Source organism: Gadus macrocephalus, chromosome 7 (assembly GCF_031168955.1).
Source record: "Gadus macrocephalus chromosome 7, ASM3116895v1".
Classification (NCBI taxonomy): domain Eukaryota; kingdom Metazoa; phylum Chordata; class Actinopteri; order Gadiformes; family Gadidae; genus Gadus; species Gadus macrocephalus.
Genome location: NC_082388.1, coordinates 9,557,531 through 9,576,881, shown reverse-complemented (window position 1 = coordinate 9,576,881; position 19,351 = coordinate 9,557,531). Strand labels below are relative to the sequence as shown.

General features: G+C 44.5%; 1 protein-coding gene across 2 annotated transcripts in view; it reads right to left on the bottom strand.

Annotated features, from left to right (window-relative positions):
* Positions 1-18,185, bottom strand: part of sh3pxd2b (SH3 and PX domains 2B) — a 43,241-nt gene extending 25,056 nt beyond the window's left edge. The window contains exons 1-3 of one of the 2 annotated variants that reach the window (XM_060056450.1): positions 17,658-18,185; positions 13,105-13,185; positions 5,047-5,122 (exon numbers count right to left, since the gene is read on the bottom strand). In XM_060056450.1, coding sequence (XP_059912433.1) covers positions 5,047-5,122; positions 13,105-13,185; positions 17,658-17,729 — 229 coding nt within the window. In that variant the 5' untranslated portion in view covers positions 17,730-18,185. The remainder of the gene's footprint in view (positions 1-5,046; positions 5,123-13,104; positions 13,186-17,657) is intronic. The other variant, XM_060056451.1, reaches the window with a different exon arrangement.
* Positions 18,186-19,351: the final 1,166 nt, after the last annotated feature.

The window sequence follows — 19,351 nt, the reverse complement described above, 5'->3', positions numbered from 1 at the left end:
AAAGAAAGCTAGGATAAGACGCTACAAGACTAAGAAGTCTTTTTTTTTTTTTCAGTCGTCCTGTCTCCGACCATTTTCTTGCATTCTGCGACGTCTCTACCCTTGACCAGCGTTAGAAGCGATTAGCTCACAGGAGGGCGAACGACGGTGAAAGAGTGAAGGAACCAGCATGAGGAGGAGGGGGGGGGGAGGGGGCAGTGGGAATGATAACGATGTGCATGCTGTATGTGTGTGTGCGCGCGCGCGTGTGTGCAGCAGATTGTCTGTGATTGAGGCGGCAATTACACAGCGCCACTGCCGCCTTGCTGCCTGAGGCCCGACGCCGTTTGTAAAACAACTACAATGGTCCCGTTTCGCAACACCGAAAACAAGACCACTTTAAGGAAGGGGTTTCGTCCCAAACGTGCGCGACGGGAGACAATGTTTGAATCTGGAGGGATGGCATGTACACTGTTCTGTTACACGGGCGGAATGTGGCTCAAGAGGTGGAGAGCTGGTTGGCGGATAACGAGAAGGTTGCCTGATCAATCCCCGGATCGCCGAGGTGTCCCATGAGCAAGAGACACCTCACCCTGACTCCTCCTGACGAGCTCGCTGTCGTCGTGTGTGGTTGACTCCGCCGTCGGTGTGTGCATGAATGGCTGAATGTTAGGCAGCGTTGTAGAGCGCTTTGAGTGGGCACCGGTTAGAAAAGCGATACATAAATGCAGTCCATTTACCATTTACGAGTAGCTCTGTGAGTAGCAAGGCTGTCCTAATGGGGGATGGGGTTAGAAGGTGATCGTACTGTGACAGGCCCAAAGTGCACCAACATGCTGAGAAATTAGGAAAGTACGAGAACATTCACATGATATAAAAAATCAAATGTTGGAACCCAATAATCAGATTGATTGATACACAAATGGTGGTTGCTTGGTGGTCTAGATCATTTTGAAAAATTGTTTAATAGTACTGTTATAAAAGGACTGTTTAAAGTGACGTGGATCCATCAATTATACTCAGACCCTTAAAATAAACTATTTGAAACAAATAGAAAACAATACAGCCTAGATTCAATCATTCAAGTTAAAAACAATATGATTAAATATGGTGCGCTACAAATATGATGCCAAATGTTTACGCTTTGGCTTTAACCCCTAAAAGAATGTCTACAGTTAAAAAAGAGTATCAAAGAGAAATACTCCAGAGCAGGAACCAAACACCTGGAGAATATAGTGCCACGCCCTCCTGACAATATAGGCACTTCTGAGAATATAGTCACTTCATGTCACTTCCTGAGAATATAGTCACTTCCTGAGATATAGTCACTTCCTGAGAATATAGTCACTTCCTGCAGGATGAGATGTTGAGTTATCCAAACCAGCTGGAAAAATGTAAGCCAAGCCCATGACTTGGACATCTGTCATGTCTTTCATGACAGATGTCATTAGAACTCAAAACATCAACAGACACCATAGTGGAGATGGGGAAGAGAGTGGGGGATGGGGTCTTCTCAAATGTCTTAACCAATTCCTTCCCAGCCATCGTTGTTGAACTCTACGACATTGCAACATAAAAAAACTATTAGTTGATCATTAATAGCTCCACAAATATATGGTCCAGGTGCACGATCTCAGGCTCTATGGATAAATTACAATAGAGAGTAAAGAATATAGATCAATATCTATCTATTTGTTTTGTAACCCTCACCCGGTCCGAGTGGATGCAGGAAAAACACATCAGAAATCAATCATTTTACTTCCGCTAGAACACATTTCTAATTTAGAGATAATAGTCAGTTTATCTCTCGTACTAATAGTCTACTAATTCTGTTCTACAACTTCCATATGGCAAATAGGATCATAAATAAGAGGAACACAACAATTCAGGCACAGCCTACTTTGCGTGGACATTTCAGTATCGCTAAATCCACATAATGGCCCCTGCTGACTCCAAAAAGATAAGTCTCTACCCTTTGTTCATTACCACAGCAAATACGTAAAGAAACGATTTTCAATTAACTGCAAGATGATCTGTTTTCTACGGCACGCTACACGGTGCAACGTCACATATCGATGTACAGGCCCTGTACACAATAGAGTGGCGAAGTCACGCCCCTTCCGGTAGGGCTCATGGGACCTATGAGATCGAAAAATATGAATGGGTGTCAATGGAGAGAAAATTATTATTTTCTCGTCCCGGTCTTTCTATGCCCTGGATTACACATATGTTGTTTGTGGATTTAAAGGATAATTTTTCATGCAAAGAGTTCGACCGTTTATTGTGCAATTGTTCAGATAAAGGCTGTAGAGAAAACACAACGAGAAAGACTACACGGCTCGTATGTGACGTCACGCTCCCTGCGACTGGCGTGGAGAAGACCGACAATCTTCCCATCGGCATAACTGAAACTCTGCACGTGCCCCGACTTATAATGGTTTTCACCTCTTTCGATGCTTTTATCCTCCCCTTGGAAAAAGCGGCGAAGTGGGGCAGAGAGATCGCCATCTCTGTGCCGAGTTCCAAGGGCGGGTGTGGTGACGTATATCATATGCGTCGAGAGCAGCGAAGAGCTGTAGTTCACAAAGCGGCCTCACATAAAACCTATAATTATCAAACTTCTTCACGAACATTTTTAGTTTTCTTTGCATGAACAATTATCATTTAAATCCACAAACAACATATGTGTAATCCAGGGCATATACAGACTGGGACCAGAAAATAATTATTTTCTCTCCATTGACACCCATTCATATTTTTCGATCTCATAGGTCCCATGAGCCCTACCGGAAGGGGCGTGACTTCGCCACTATTGCGGGGAAGTGCCGGAAGAAAACAAGTCGTCTTTACTGCGTTGGCGTCTCCACAAAATATGTGCCAGTTTGAAGGCAAGCTATTCTAAGAAGTGTATGTTTTATTTAGCTTTACTAATTATGTAACGTTACATGACAACAATGTCTAGGAGTTCGGGAGGAACCTTTGCAGTACTCAGCTGCTCCGACAACCACGTTCACGTCTTTTTTTACCGTCTTAATAACGTTGAGATCGCCATCCAGATACCTTCATCAATAACTCCTCACCATTGCCTGAAGTCATCAAAGTTAGGCAAACCGAAGAAGCCATTACTGCGGTCACTGTCCCCCGGCAGCAGTCACTACGATCTGCTAATCATCATTACATGGCAGCTGCCGCTGATGTTGTATAATGAACTACACTGACTCGGGTTAAAGGGGTGATATTATGCCTACAGGTGTCAGCGTGATTGGCCGTTTCAAGCAGTTTGAGAATCTGCCTTTCCCTTTGCCCTTGTGACATCACTAGTGGGCGTGTCCACCTAGATGTATGGTAGATAAGCAACATTTGCCACAGTCCACTGGGTAGGCTGGGTTGGAACTTGCAGGAGAGAACGCTCATGGTTCGACATCACTCCTAACAGCATAATAAAGGTGCATGGATATGGATATTAGGCCGCCGATTAGCATGATCAAAAGGAGAGGCTGTATCGTTAATTGATGTGGCATCTGAAGCCCTTTGAGACTGTCATTGATTAACGGGCGATACAAATAAAATGTACTTTATGTCCCATTTTTGATGGTCAGACTGTACTTCCTGTCAATTAAACACGGCCCCGAAGAATCCAACCCCTCCGCTCTCCCATCGCCGTACACACGCTGGCTCGACCCATCTACGTTTCCGTCTGTTCGTCATCTCGAGAGTTACGAGGTTTGGCCATGTGTTTCTCTGTATCGGGTCTGTTTCCCGTGTTTTATGTTTTCCTAGGCGTCTGTGCGTGTGTATGTGTGCGCAGACACGCTTCAGAGCCCTCAATGAGTTCCAGACCTCTGGCTCACCTCATCAACCCCTCATCCCCTCCCCCCGCCCCCCCCCCTAGATATTCATCGGGAGAAAAACACGAGGGTGGGGTCCACCGGGCGGGACCCTCAGGGTTGGGGAGTGCTTCTTTTGACATGCCCGGATAACTGGAACCAGATTCTCCATGAGGAGACAATAAAAACCCTAGAGAGAACATGTATCCATGTTGTTTGTGATTTTTGCTATACTTACATTTACATTTAGGGCATTTAGCAGACGCTTTTATCCAAAGCGACTTACAATAAGTACATTTGTCATAAGAAGTGCAACGTTATATCGCTGACGGTACAGTAAGGATGTTCATAGAACCAAGTGCAAGTACAACAATCGCTAGGCTAACCAATTCCCCGTGTTACAGCAATGATAGCAGCTACTGCAGTTGCTACACAGTTAAGTACTATAATACAATACAACACAATACAATACAATGTACAATGGTGGCCAGAAGGGGGAGGGTGGCTATGCAGAGTCGAGGTTGACTCTGAACCGGTGAGTCTTGAGTCTTTTTCGGAAGATGGTGAGCGACTCTGCGGTCCTGAGAACGGCAGGGAGCTCGTTCCACCACTGAGGTCCCAAAACCGAGAAAAGTTGTGACTACTTTAAGGTCAATGCCTTTAAGGTCAATGCCAACTGCATCATTCAAACATGATTTCAAAGCAACAGGTTTGGCAAAACCTCAGTCTTACCTGGCAGAAGTGATATATTTGTTACACAGTTCTCAGTAAATCCAATCTATAATATTCCTGCAGGCTATTATTATGCAAAGCCATACAATAACAGAATAACAGAGTGTTAGCTAATTAATATTAGATAGTTCATGTTAATTAATGAACATTATGCAGGGAGATGAAATTCCTGGAAAGCTGAGCTTTATTCATGGAAACTGACAGTGGTTTCAGAAGGTGTTTCCAGTAGGGTCCGTAGATAACAGCTCCTACCAGATGCATTAAACATTGAATTGTGCACCAGCTGTTAAGTGTGTGTGTGTGTGTGTGTGTGTGTGTGTGTGTGTGCGTGTGTGTGTGTGTGTGTGTGTGTGTGTGTGTGTGTGTGTGTGTGTGTGTGTGTGTGTGTGTGTGTGTGTGTGTGTGTGTGTGTGTGTGTGTGTGTGTGTGCGTGTGTGTGTGCGTGTGTGTGTGCGTCTGTGCGTGTGTGTGTGTAAATTGGGACCGTCCGACCCCCTGAATATCTTACCTGGAAGGAAAGGAATGATTCTCCGCTTGGGGTCTTTCTGGCCCCCTTCCACCGGGAATTTATCCAACAACTCCATCTAAAAAACAACAGGTTTGTTTACTAAAAGGAGGGACACACAAGATTCAAAGTACACGCATTACAAAAGCAAGGAGACACACACACACACACACACACACACACACACACACACACACACACACACACACACACACACACACACACACACACACACACACACACACACACACACACACAGTCAAACATACATACAAGAAGGCCATGGGTTTAGTTTGAACATTGCATGTTTATAATTTGTTATTCTCTTACAATTCAGCAACTCCTAAGGAGAATCCTGCCAATAAAGCTAGTCTGTTAACGATGAGGAATGCACTGGACAGATGGTGTATGGACGGCCCTCCCACTGCTGTCTTTTCTCCTGCTGTGCAGCTATATAGCTGGGTTAGCATAGCACTGACATAGTGGAATATTTAAGTGTTTTTATGCATTCAAAGGCTAAGGAACTCCGCCCCAGCTGATTGTGTGTTTGTGTGTGTGTGAGTTTGTGTGTGTGTATGTGTGTGTGTTCTCCAGCTGCAAGCGCGTCAAGCGACTGGAGGGCAATGAAATGACACCTGGCTGAGTCACCATGGGCTCTTTTATTGGCATTCTCTCTTTCTACCGCCCGCCCTCCCTCTCTCCTTCCCTTACATTCACTTTATTCTCTTCCCTAATGCTCTCTCATCATTCTCCCTCGCCCATTCGGCTCCACCCACGCTGAGACAGCACGGCCCTCAGTCACCTGGCCTGATGTGGAGCCCCGGAGCCAAGCGGCTCGCCTACGGCAAAAAGACTTCACACCTACGGCAGCCTTCTGACGGCCTGTAGATTTACACGGAAACTTTTAACACAGATCCGAGAAAAGGGCTTTGAAGAAGGAGAGAGAGAGAGAGAGAGAGAGAGAGAGAGAGAGAGAGAGAGAGAGAGAGAGAGAGAGAGAGAGAGAGAGAGAGAGAGAGAGAGAGAGAGAGAGAGAGAGAGAGAGAGAGAGAGAGAGAGAGAGAGAGAGAGAGAGAGATAAACAAACACATATGTGAAGCCAATCTTCTTGATCCGTGTCTGTGAGGCGGGTTGGATTGTGGACAGGCCCATGCGCGACCTCCATCTCCAACATGAAAGAAGACACCTCTCTTGGGAGGTCTATTAAGAGGGCGCCGTCAGAAGGGCCTCTGGGCAAAGTCATTGGTCAAAAAGAAAACAAATGTTCACCAACAAGACCCAGATGGAACAGTTGAACCAATTTGACTTTCCCTGTATGTGTTGCATTTGTTGATAGATAAGAACAAAGCAAACAAAATCGTACAACTTCTAATGCCTATCAATATAAAGCTAGTTTGCCGACGTCACCAGCAGCATTGGATCCAGGTGACCCCTGGTCAAATTAAACTGATCGCACTCAATTGTGAGTTGTTCTTTGCGACGGCGTCTGTGGCGCTTCTTTCTGTGGTGTGTCCCCGTATCGTAGCCACAAGTCACCCCTCGTCCGCGCTCGTTCGGCCGATTCAGTGTGTTGAATCGGGGGACAGAGGCCTTCGGTGAGGGGGGGGATCCCGGGGATTGGCCATTCTGCTTCAGCGGCTAACGACCGAGAAGAGAACCGGAAGTGAGCCCGGCGGCCGGCGACCTCGTCCGGGGCGGCGCGCACAGAAAGACCGTCTCATCTATCCACTCTTATCTCATCTGATCATTCGTCGGGTTTCACTAATTCTCGATTTCGTAGAAGCTATATTACCCAGCCGTCTGAGTGAGAACTGTGTGAGGTGGTGGGAAAAAGCTGCTTTGCTTGGTGCACGTACCCATCCCCAGTCTGGGCTCCTCCTGAGTACAATTCTGAATGACGAACACAGACCCACTCTCCTTACCAGCTGCTGGTAGGGAGAGCCATTTCCTGTCACGCAGGACATACGCGCCAGTGAGCCGTTGGCTGTCGTCTTTGCAGTGTGTCTAAGTGCAACTTTACGGCCGAGAGACAAAAAGCTAGGAGGGCGACGCAACAGTCTGCCCTCGTGGCGGCTCTTTGCCGGCGGATCGTGTGTCAAGGCCGTAACATTCACCGCCAAGAATGCTTATACTACTGCTGGGGATTGATTACTGTATTGACGATCCGTGTAATGGTCGGAGCAAAGGAAATGCAAAGCAATCGGAGACTTTAACTCAATCAATAAATCACACAGGTACAACAACACAGACCGGACTCAGAGGAGACTGGTGTAAGGAAGACAGGTAGGCCTGTTTCTAAAACACTTGTGTAGGTCCTATCTATGCCATGGAACAGACTAGACTAGAAGAACATGCATCACATTCATTTGAGAGCCATACACTATCTTTACCTTCCCCTCAAAAACGAAGAATTTAATCAGATGGGAACAGGATTAGGGACAGTGGGATATCAATACATTGAGCAGAAAGAAGGAAGAGTGAATGCGGAGGAGGTAGTGAATTTGAGACAGAGAGACAATCTCCCCCCACCCAACAACACACACAAACACACACACAAGTCGCACAGTCGCACACGCACACGCACACACCAGAAAAAACTCTAAATTGCTGCCATGCGTCTGTATGGGACACGATGCAAGCCTAGTCCTGGTTATTTTTCCTTTCCTTTTTAACCATCTCCACACTGAAACACTAATCTGCTCTGTGATCATAGTACAATATGGCATCTGGATGGAGTCAAGAGGTTTTGACAGAATGCTGACACACAGACAGACAGACAGACAGACAGACAGACAGACAGACAGACAGACAGACAGACAGACAGACAGACAGACAGACAGACAGACAGACAGACAGACAGACACTCTCTTAAGCCGTAGATTCGTCGGCTAAAAGCATAGCATAGTCTGGGTTCTCTAGCCACTCTGGGTTTTAAAACGCGCTTGGTTAAGTGTCCCCTTGAACGTCTTCACTTAAAGAAAGGACACATCTACCGTGTAAGCAGCAGCAAGGGCTGCATTTCATTTGACGTAAACATAGAGTTCCATAGCGCCCCATCGTGTCTCCGGACATATTGACCGCTAAGATTCCAAAATCCTTTACCCTTACATCCATCTTTTGTTTTCGAAAATCCCAAGCTGTTATCCCTGGGACCCTGCTAGTTTCTGACCAATCAGGGCATCTCTTCCCCGATTGGATCGGGGAACCCATCTTCTTCTGTCAATCCCAGGTGCAATGAACGCAACCCCTCTCAATGACGGACAAACATGCGGAGGCTGGGGAAATTATTTTGTTTTTCTGGTTTCAAAATCTTCTGCTCTTTTCTGCATTCTCTCCTTAGAACCCCCAAATCGTACCTACAGCAGCTTTAAGGCGGTGGAACTAATTGATAGATGGTTAATTTGACATGGCACCCTAACCAAACTCATTCATGTCCTTCCTCCACTAAGGTAGTGGAGGAAGGACACAAATGAGTGATTGATTGGGTTGATTAACTTGGGTGATCAATCAATCGGGGTTCAAGGCGAGCAACGTCACAGGAGGTGGAACAGAAGCTGGTATTGTTGGCACTTTCTGCCCCCGGCGATTATGCCTCTCAAACTGCAAACCCCAGTCCTACTGTAAAACTTTGGCAATGCCGTCATTTGATGGGATAAATTCATGGTTCAGAGAGAGTAATGTGATTTCCAAAAATGGGAAATGTCGTTTGTCTCGTCTGGGAGCGCTCACATCGACCAGACAACCAACAGAGGCGGTTAAAGGAGAGAGTCTAAAAAGGCCTCAGTTCATGAATCACATTCAGAATGTCCCAGGACAATGCCTGCTCTCTCTCTCTGCCCTGGGGATTCACCCACACTGTACAACCCTGTCATACCACTGCGTTTAGAGTGAAGACTCAAGCAGCATGTTAGCACAGGGTGAACTGAAGGGCTTTCACGAACACAAACAAAACACCTACTTTACGTTTAGCATAGCAGAGCAGATTGCGTGTGGATTTGGGCTGGGCTGCAACCATTCATTAAACGCTGAATCCCAGAAATATCATGAGAAAACGACCAATTTAGAAGACCGCTCTAAAGAAAAGAGGCAGGGAGGTGACCTTTCACCTCCTTGCAGAATATTTGAAGAGACCATCGAGAATACCTTGAGAAAACTTAATGCGTAGTCACACTGAATCACTACAGATTTGTAGAACCATAATTATGCATCCTGTAAATAACCAGTCAATACAAGTTCAAAGACGTGTTAATACAAATTACTATTACTGTCTATTACTATCATTTCCTTAAAACCCTGACTTTATTTCTGACCTTTTACTGATTTATTATCTGAAATCTATCATTAGGCATCTTTTGTTTAAAGAAAAGAGAAAACACACTGACAACAATTGCAGTTACATGCTAGGGTGGATCATTAAAATTAATAGTCTTTCTTTGTTTCTCCAGCGACACCGGTGATTCTTCCATACCCTCAACTTATTCCTTCTCCTCCTTTTGAAATAACTTCATGTGTATGGAAAATATGATGTGGAACAGCAGCAAGCAGCACCGCGTTTTGGATCTGTTGCAACATTTAAATACAGGAATACATAATGAAGAACGCTGGATTTGTGTGAATATCTAAAGAAAAATGACACGTGGACAGAATGGAAAAGTGTTCCTGGTGGCATGGAAACATAAAAACAACACTTCCTTGGACAACCACATGGGGGAATCACTGGGATTCAGTAGGCTGCTCTAGACAAAATGGGGATTTTATGGAACCTTTCGGCTTGGAGTCAAACCACTGACTAGACCATCATGCTCTTTTTCGATGTTGATGATGTTCACATTACACAACACAACACAATGTCGGTGTGTCGTAATCACTGGATACATTGGCTGGGGTAAGAAGGATAGTGGCGTTGCCCTGGCAGAAAAGATGAGCTTCCCAATAGGGGAAGAACCGACTACCTCTTTATTGCCTTTGTCAAGAGTTCACACACAAGTATGTGTTACGATACGCTCGGCCGTCAAACGCAAATTAAAACCAGGGCTAGCTGACACAAGAGTAGCCATTAAACAACACGTGCTAGACAACCTGTGTGTGTGTGTGAGTGTGTGTGTGTGTGTGTGTGTGTGTGTGTGTGTGTGTGTGTGTGTGTGTGTGTGTGTGTGTGTGTGTGTGTGTGTGTGTGAGAGTGAGTGAGTGAGTGAGTGAGTGAGTGAGTGAGTGAGTGAGTGAGTGAGTGAGTGAGTGAGTGAGTGAGTGAGTGAGTGAGTGAGTGAGTGAGTGAGAGAGAGAGAGAGAGAGAGAGAGAGAGAGAGAGAATGCATTGTAATCACATACCAAGGCCAGGGGAATCAAGATTCACAAAAGGAGTAAACAACACTCGACCAACATTTAGTTGAGGTTGGTCTGTGAACTGGACAGTAAACCAGAGGGAAGTCGTATTGACCTCCAGGAGGTGACGTAGCAGTACTTCAGTGAGGGGTATAGCAATTGATGTGTACATGACATGTGACCCCCAAATGACACAAATTGAATTCAAACACTGCCCGGGTTCAGCATCCTGTTTCAGCGTCAATAGCAGTGAGGCCCAAGAGGGAATAAAGTAGTTAACGATGCAAGGTCACCTCTACCCCCCACTGGACTGCCAGCTTAATGGTATCATACCTTAACCCAACAGCCTGTGATCTCACCATGTGGGGCTTGTCTTCATCCACCTCACATCACAATGGCCATCCCCCGGGCTAGCAACAGCAGCAGCCTGTCAAATCCCAGCAGGGAATGTCCCTGCTCACACTACTGGCCAAGACAGTTAACAGAGAAGTGGCTACAAATCCAAAAGATTCTCATTACAATCGGTCTGATGTGATGATTTAATCGATTTCATGAGTCCGAACTGGCTCCATTGTCAATTGGTCATCAACCCATTCCTAATCCATAAAACATTATTCTCATTGTCCAAAAAATAATTCAAACCAATGAAGATGCGTTTCTCCATTCTTTAAAAACCTTATTCAATTAGTTGACAAAGTAGCCTTGGTTGATGAACTGCACAACTTTCACCAAACAACAATAACATGCACGGTTCCAATCCATGTTGTTGTTGTACCGTGAATCCCTGTCTGCATTCATTTTATCGTTCCGTGCCCCATCCAGCCATCCTGCCTGCACAAACTCCTGCTGATGGGATCCCATCAAAGAGGGAATGGAAAGCAATGCAATTATCCCTCCCCGTGTTGGAGTACACACTCGCCAGCAATATGAAGCTCCTCCTCGGGTTTCTGGTCTTCCTGAAACATCGGGGTTTCCTAAAGATCAGAAAACACCCAGAGTGGAGCGTCTGGATCGATGAGACAAAACAAGGAAGTGCTAAAGAAGAAGAACTGTAATGACGTCCGCCAGCCTCGGAAGCCTCGTGTTTCACTATGTGAGTCCCTGGGATGACCTTACGTTGGTCAAAAGACTGCAGAAAATCGGATTAAATAACGTCAAGTGCGTTATGTGCTTGCTCTCTTTGCCCATCCCGCAGCAAAAAACATAAACCCCCTCTCTGAGAGATTGGTCCACTTCAAATAAACGTTAGTTCTGTTTGTTCTGTCGATTGCCAACCTTTGCTTCGGCACTGCACACGTATTGGAATAGTGGAGACTGCTGCCCTTCTTATCCATCGTAAACCTAAACCCCCTCCTCCTAGCACTAGCGATCAGTCCCGTCATTTCTCTTTTGGGCGGGGTTCTCAGCAGACTGGAGGTCGCCTGATCTGGAGAGAGGAGCAGGATGTGGACTAGAGAGATCAGGATGGTCACACGAGGCCAGAGACCGGCTGCCTTGTGAAGAGAACACACACTGCCACTAGTGTGACGACCAGAAGAATGATTCACACATTTTCTGTGGTCATTCATTCCATGGCGGTCCTCGGTTCATTTTTCCACTTGTTCCCACTAGTAACCTATCCGAAGTCATGTGGGCGGTGCCAGGAGGGGTTGGCAGTAGCCACAGTGTCGCCATGGGGACTGTGTTATAGATTTAGCCATTCCGTCTTCGATCTTGCCATACGATCTAATCCATCCTCACCACTGTGTAAACTGAACTGCAAACTGAAGGTCAGACTGCGACTCCTTGGGTCCACAGCAGAACCAGTGGTCACGGCTGGATGAGGGGAGACGTGCCAACTGAACTGTGCCTCCCAATCAAACGGCTGCTGGCCAATTGCTCCACCAAACTGATGGTTATCCCAGCCACTACCTTTGTATTATAGACTATGTATTTTGTTACCATTTGCTCTGTGTTATATATTATATACATAATATACATGAACATGCATATTATTTCATTGGTTTAGCATTTATTAGGCTTGGGTTCTGGTTCTGTACGGCAATATTCGATTCAGTAAAAAGGCCAACGCAGAGGTATAAGCAAAACTCAAACAAATGCTTCAATTACCAGTCCCATGTTGTTTCTCTCTGCTTGAGGCTAGGCTGTCTGTCAGACAACTGAGGGCACTAAGAATGTGCATGGATACATATTCTAAATATGTTCTACTGCTCTGTTGTGTTGCCTCCTTTTTAAGAGAATTCCACCAGCCTTAGCTGTGTGGTCATTAAACGTTGCATCAAATGGAATTGAAATGAATGCCTGAACATAGCAGTTGAAGTGCGCGTTGATGATGTGCGGATTGAAACGCTATCGTTAATGTCTGTCTGTAATCCAGGAAGCATTCCAAGTCGAACCTGAGACACCAACGGCGCGTGTCTCAGGAGGCAGAGCGGGTCGGCTGGTAACCGGGAGGTTGCTACCTGGATCCTCGGCTCCTCCTAGCTGAACTTCGAGGTGTCCCTGAGCGAGACGCCTCACTGAGCACTGCTCCTGATGAGCTGGCTGTCGCCTCGCATTGTTGATTCCGCCGTGGGTGAATGTGTGCTTGGCTGGGTGAATGTTGGGCAATATCGTAAAGTGCTTTAAGTGGCCACTGGTTAAAAAAAGCGCTATTTAAATGCAGCCCATTTACCCATGTACATGCTGGAAGACACACGGACACATAACAGGTGTTAGCAGCATTGAGAAGACCCTCACCTGTAGATCAAAGAACTTGCTGTATCGCCGGTAGATGATCTCTGTGCTCCCATCGCTCCACAACACTTTGATGATGTAAACCTGAGACACACATAGGACACAAACAAAATGTGGTTAGTGCATCCAAACTGCCATTAGGCTAACGACAGGATAAGATCAATGATTCGATAATGTCGGCCCATTTGACCACTTTGTCATCCCAGAAGTGGGATTCCTCTCAACCTCATCACTCAAAGTTTATTTATTTTCCCATTGTTTTTTTATTAGCATACCTCTTGCAGAGCCTCAGGTTAGTTAGTGCTGGTAAACTATCCTTAAGAATGCAGGCCTGGGAATTCCATTTTATGATACACTATGTGAAGTAAGGCCCCTTGGTCAGTTGTGTACTTATGTTAAAACACCACTAGACAACCACCAATCAACGCAACATTCTTATTCAGACAGCTACTTCCAAACAAGCACAACACAAAAAACAATCAAGGGATTAAGGACAGAGAACAACATCAATTAGACAAAATATCAAATAAATAAATACAAATCTAAAATAAATTCTGGGTTTAATTGGACAAACATGGTCGCTTAGCACTTAAAGTCAGCTGTTGTTCTCTGCTGAACCCGTCAGTCGCTTTTAATAAAAGCGTGACATGCTAAATGAGGGCCCTAGGGTATGAAAACAATGGCAGGCTATTATTTGCAATAGCTGCAACAGTAGCCTTCGGGAACTTGAATTGGGCAACATTGGATTGAGAAGACGTCATCCTCAGTCGTCATCACATGCAGCAGAACGCATGACTTCATGTCCTGTCTGGTGCAGACACACATCACTGTATACTTCCTATGAAAAAGGAAGGAGTGAAGTCTCTAAGGCATGAAGAGGGATGACGGGACAGGAGAGGTTCCAAGCATTATGAAGCATCGTGACATCCTGTACTGCAGAGTCACTCTCCAGCTTCCGCAAAAGACTCAAGACTCACTTGTTCAGGGTTCATCTAGACTCTGCATAGGCACCCCCTCCTACTAATTGTATGCTGAACGTCCTGGCACTTAATGTACGCACGTCGCTCACTATGTCGTACTTAGTTATAGTACTTAGTTGTGTAGCGTCTTATCCTAGCTATCTTTGTGGGGAATGGTTTTATCTAGCAATTGTAAGTGCTTTGCACTTGGTTCTATTCCATGAACAACCCTAATTGATCAACAGCAATATATTGTTGTTTCACCTTCTTCTGACAAATGTACTTAGAATTAAAGCATCTGCTAAATGCTCTAAATGTAAATGTAAATGTGACGCTAGATTCAATTCGACACACAACTAACCAGCTCCGTTTTGTCTTTGTTTTTCAGGACCAAGACTGACAACCTCAGCAACTTACAGAGCCATGTCATTCAATCTAATCACCAAAGTCTTGCTGGAGTTTTTTCAACAAACAAACATGGGGTGCAACAGCGTTTTCGAAGATCCCCTGGAAAGCCCCTGGTTGCCAGTCCCATCCAGACTGAGAATCTATAACTAACAGTCCTGCCCTCACTTATTATGTACAATTCCAAACCAATGACGATTTTTTTTTCTTATGCTAGAGTTAGTCTTGTAAGTGCTTGGGTGATAAATAAGAATAAATAAATAATTAGGTTTAGCACCATTTGAAAATAGGTTTGTTGGAAGAAAAATGGTTTCAACCCGTAAAATACGAACAATCACCTCACCTTGCTTACATTTCAATGTTCCTCAAGCCCATTAGCATTGAAATGTACTGAAGGATGCTGGATGCCTACAGTGTTTGTTTTTATAATAATCATGCGTGCACAAAATGCACGGCTAATGGTAGATAAATAAGGGCTGTTTTTTTGTGCTGCTGGCTGATCAAACTGCTTTGTTTTGTGCAACAGCATTGCACAGCATGGGCAGATGGAGGGCCATGGGGGGGGTCTGCCAGTCTGTGTGTGTGCTGCTGAGGCTGGGACCATGATAAGACCTCCTGACCGTGTTAAGGTCTGTTATTCAGCTCATCAAGCTAGCACACACACACACACGCACGCACACACACGTACACACACACAGACACACAGACGCACACACGTGCACACACACACACACACACGTACACACACGTACACACAGACACACAGACGCACACACGTGCGCACACACACACACACACGCACACACACGTACACACACACACACACAGACACACACACACACACACGCACACACGTACACACACACACACAGACGCACACACGTGCACAGTTGTCAGATCCGTCAATTCTACCACCACCTGAAAGGAGGTGCCAGGGAAACCTGTATCCAGTAACGGTTGTAACAGGCTGGTGAGGAGACTCGCTCAGCCCCTAACTACCTTGCATCAGACGCCTACCCCACTTACATCGGTGCCTTGCCCCTGGGCATAATCCGTAGCCAGGGATGTGGCTTGCCGATCACGTCTGTTATGATAGCTCTCCTCTGGGATCCGTGCACTTGGTGAATTTGCTGAGATCGTTTTACGAGTTTGGAAATGACTAACTCCCGGGATACGTTTGATTTGTTTGTACTAGGTAACCTCTTAGATCCACGATGCCTATGCTAGAACAGTTGGTTTGTTCACTGAAGCTCTAACCTACCCTTCTCTGTAGCAGATCCTTGGAATGATTGGAAAGGAATGGTTTGAATATAGTTTTATTTGCAGGATTAATATCTGGGACATTGCACCAAGCGATAAAGGCCATTGAAAAAGTATGATAATACATATAATGTAGTGACTAATAAAATTACTTGACAACATATACACACACACACACACACACACACACACACACACACACACACACACACACACACACACACACACACACACACACACACACACACACACTACAAAGCAACACACATTACAAACACACACACATTACAAAGCAAAACAGATTACAAACACACACACATTACAAACACACAGATTACAAAGCAACACAAATTACAAGCCAACACATACACACACACACACACACACACACACACACACACACACAAATTCCGCTCTGGATCAGAAAGAGAGTTACATCACTCACATTCACCTCCCACGGTCTGCTATGTGGAGGAGAATAGTTAACCACTATTCTCCGACACATAGCAAACAGTGGGAGGTGAATCTTATTTTTTTTTTAGATAACAGCTGCGGATAAAACTATGCTTGTCTTGTGCATTATTCCCCAATTTAAATGTCAAATATTTAGTAGACTGGGAGAGGGTGGTGGAACAAGGACCATTCAAACTGAACCATTCAAATGGATCAATACTGATATTTACATTGCACAGCCTGTTGAATCCTAAAAGCCTATACGCCTCTAGTCTAGCGGGACGTAAAGCAGTGCTATCAAAGGCCACCAATGGGTTAGAGTTAAACTGCTGGAGCAGCATAGTATTAACGCTGAGGTGTTCAGTTACTGCTGGTGCAGTAACTTCCAACGCACGCACACACACCCACATACTTGTAAACATGACAAATATTTATTATAATGTATGACAGCAGGAACTGAGTCAAGTTAAAGAAAAACCGAAGGCTTCCATTGTGTCAAAACGATGTGTCACAGTTTGCTTGCTGACAAATTCCTCTCCTTAATCTCTTATTTTATTGCAGGCCTAACGTTAACCCATAACGGACCTCTGAGGGACTGACTACCACCGGACGGAATCTGCAGACAGTATCAATATTTGTAGGCCTACGAGAAAATGTAATGACCTGATAATTACCGAAATCTCTACACATGTAGGCCTATGTTCCAAATATGCATTGAAAGGTAAAAAAATCAAAACATGTATAGGCCTACTTATAGATAGGCCTATGCAATTCGCTACTCGTGTTTTAAAACGTAAGCTTAGTTATATGGTCTTCTAAAAAAGACGATTCCCCTTAAACATCTGAGCCATCCCTTTGCTTTAAACTTAAACATAAAAACAAAGTAGCCTTTATAGTAGGCCTAATGATCATTTTGGTCAACGACTTTCCAGATAGTTTTCAGTCATACTAAAACGTTAGTAATCAGGTCATATCTGGAGAATGCAGCTGTGGAAAATGTAACTTGATATCTCCTTTGTTGTAGCCTAGTTTATACCGCTGGTCCACCAGAAGTTCAGAACCATCCAGCAGGGAGGCCTTAAACACCATGGTGGGCAGTGGGCACAGAGTCACAAACAGACAACATAAACCGAACTTTACTGGTTAATCGGGCTCCTCTCCGACTTGTAGTGCTACATTGTTATACTTACATAGTGTTACATTTTTACACTTAATTAGTGTTTGTTTTGATTTACATAGTGTGACATTGTTACACTTACATAGTGTTAAATTGCTATACTTACATGGAGTTTATTTTGACTTAGGCTACATTAGTGTTATATTGTTACTTACATAGGCCTATATAGTGTTTGTTTTGACATATAGTGTTTGTTACAGTTAGGCCTACATAGTGTTTGTTTTGACTTAGGCATACATAGTGTTACATAGTTACACTTACATAGTGTTTGTTTTGACTCACAGTGTTACATTGTTACTTACATAGTGTTTGTTGGGGTTCCTCCGCTTCTGGACGTCCTGCACGGTGACTTCTTGCACGGTCCGCCGTGGCATGGTGTCCCTCTTCTGCTGCCCTTCTCCTCAAATACAAGTCCTGGGAGGTTGAACAAATAGATCCAATACTATAAAGAAACTTGAATTATGTTTTTTTTTCTCCGCGCTGCTGGTCAGGTTGACTTCGAGACTTCTGCAACCACTGTGGATTTTCCTTTGTAAGCGATCGACGTCAGATTTCCTGCCCAGCGAAGAGGCGGACTATAAGTATATGAGCCAAGGAGCCTCGTCCCGTATTCTGCTGCAACCAGACTCCCAGCCTATCCTAGCTCACCAGTGCCTGCTGCTCCCATTCCACACCACTGGGACAGTACACTGGTTTACTGGCATTAACCACTGAAGATGCATATCATGCTTCATGCAACTGTGGCATAATCCTACAGCGGCTGTATGGGAGGACATGGACAATCCAACAATTGGCCACGAACAAGGGTTTTCATGTTCACCTTTAGGGAGTGTGATAAATGAATTCAGGTCTTTAGCTGGTTCCAGTGTCTATGCCAGAGTTTATGTGATTTGTTAAAATCCGCTGACACTCAAAGTGAATAGGCTTTCGTTACTTCAGTTTTTATTTCAACAACGCATGCAATGTGGAAGAACTGCACACGACCACTGGTAGACAGCGCCTTCTTCTGTTGCATATATGGCATTACATCAACAAGCAGGTCTGGTGAAGGTTGTGTAGCTGCAGAGTGGTCGGAATTACGCAACCAATTGCCGGAATACCTGCGACTCACTTTTCGGTCCGACCAATCAGAAGGCTTGAATGACACGTCATTACAATTATTAACCCGACCACCCACAGAATAGTAGGCCTATTAGCTGTCAATCACAATTACCCAAATAATTGTTTCTCACAGGACGTGGTTTTACAAAGTAAAGCATAAAAGTACAAGAGGACGTACAGGACTTTAAAGATTCCCACAGTTTATTCTCCTAACAATAGCATTTTTATTTTTTTTTAATTTTCACATAATTGTCCCATAACTGCGACACCACTTATAAAAATAACGTGAAAAGTTACAAAGTTGAATGCATTTACTAAATGGCCAATGTTTGACAAAATGTTCCTTTTAGACGGAATGTTCTTAATTTTCGAAATTTGACGAAATCCCTTAGGAATGAGAGAAAGGGGTTTAATGTCAGGAATATACCCCATGGGTCCTGGATGTAGAACCAATAGGGCATTGCTTAACAGAAACAGTCTCAGTACTTTTTAGAAAATTATTATTTTTCTTTAATGAACTAGTTTTTGTTGGTTCTCTGGCTTCTTCGAAAACAATCGGATATCGGCTGACGATTACCTCAGGGGACATGGGGCGATATTTCTGGGGTTTGGTGTTCAGATAATGGGTAGTCGGGCGAAGACTTTGTCTTCCATGCCCAGGTCAATTTTAAATATTTTTAGTCTCAGGTCCACACAGCATAAGAAAACTATTAAGAACAATTAGTACATTAGAAGTACAATTTCTAGTATGTAACAACAATATGATTCTGATTTGAATATTAGATTAGATTAAACTTTGATTCAAAACAAGTTGCCTTGCATACGATATCCATCAATTGTTCGAAAATAATATTTCGTGATCAATATTACACAGGGGAATGTTTGAGAAAGTGAT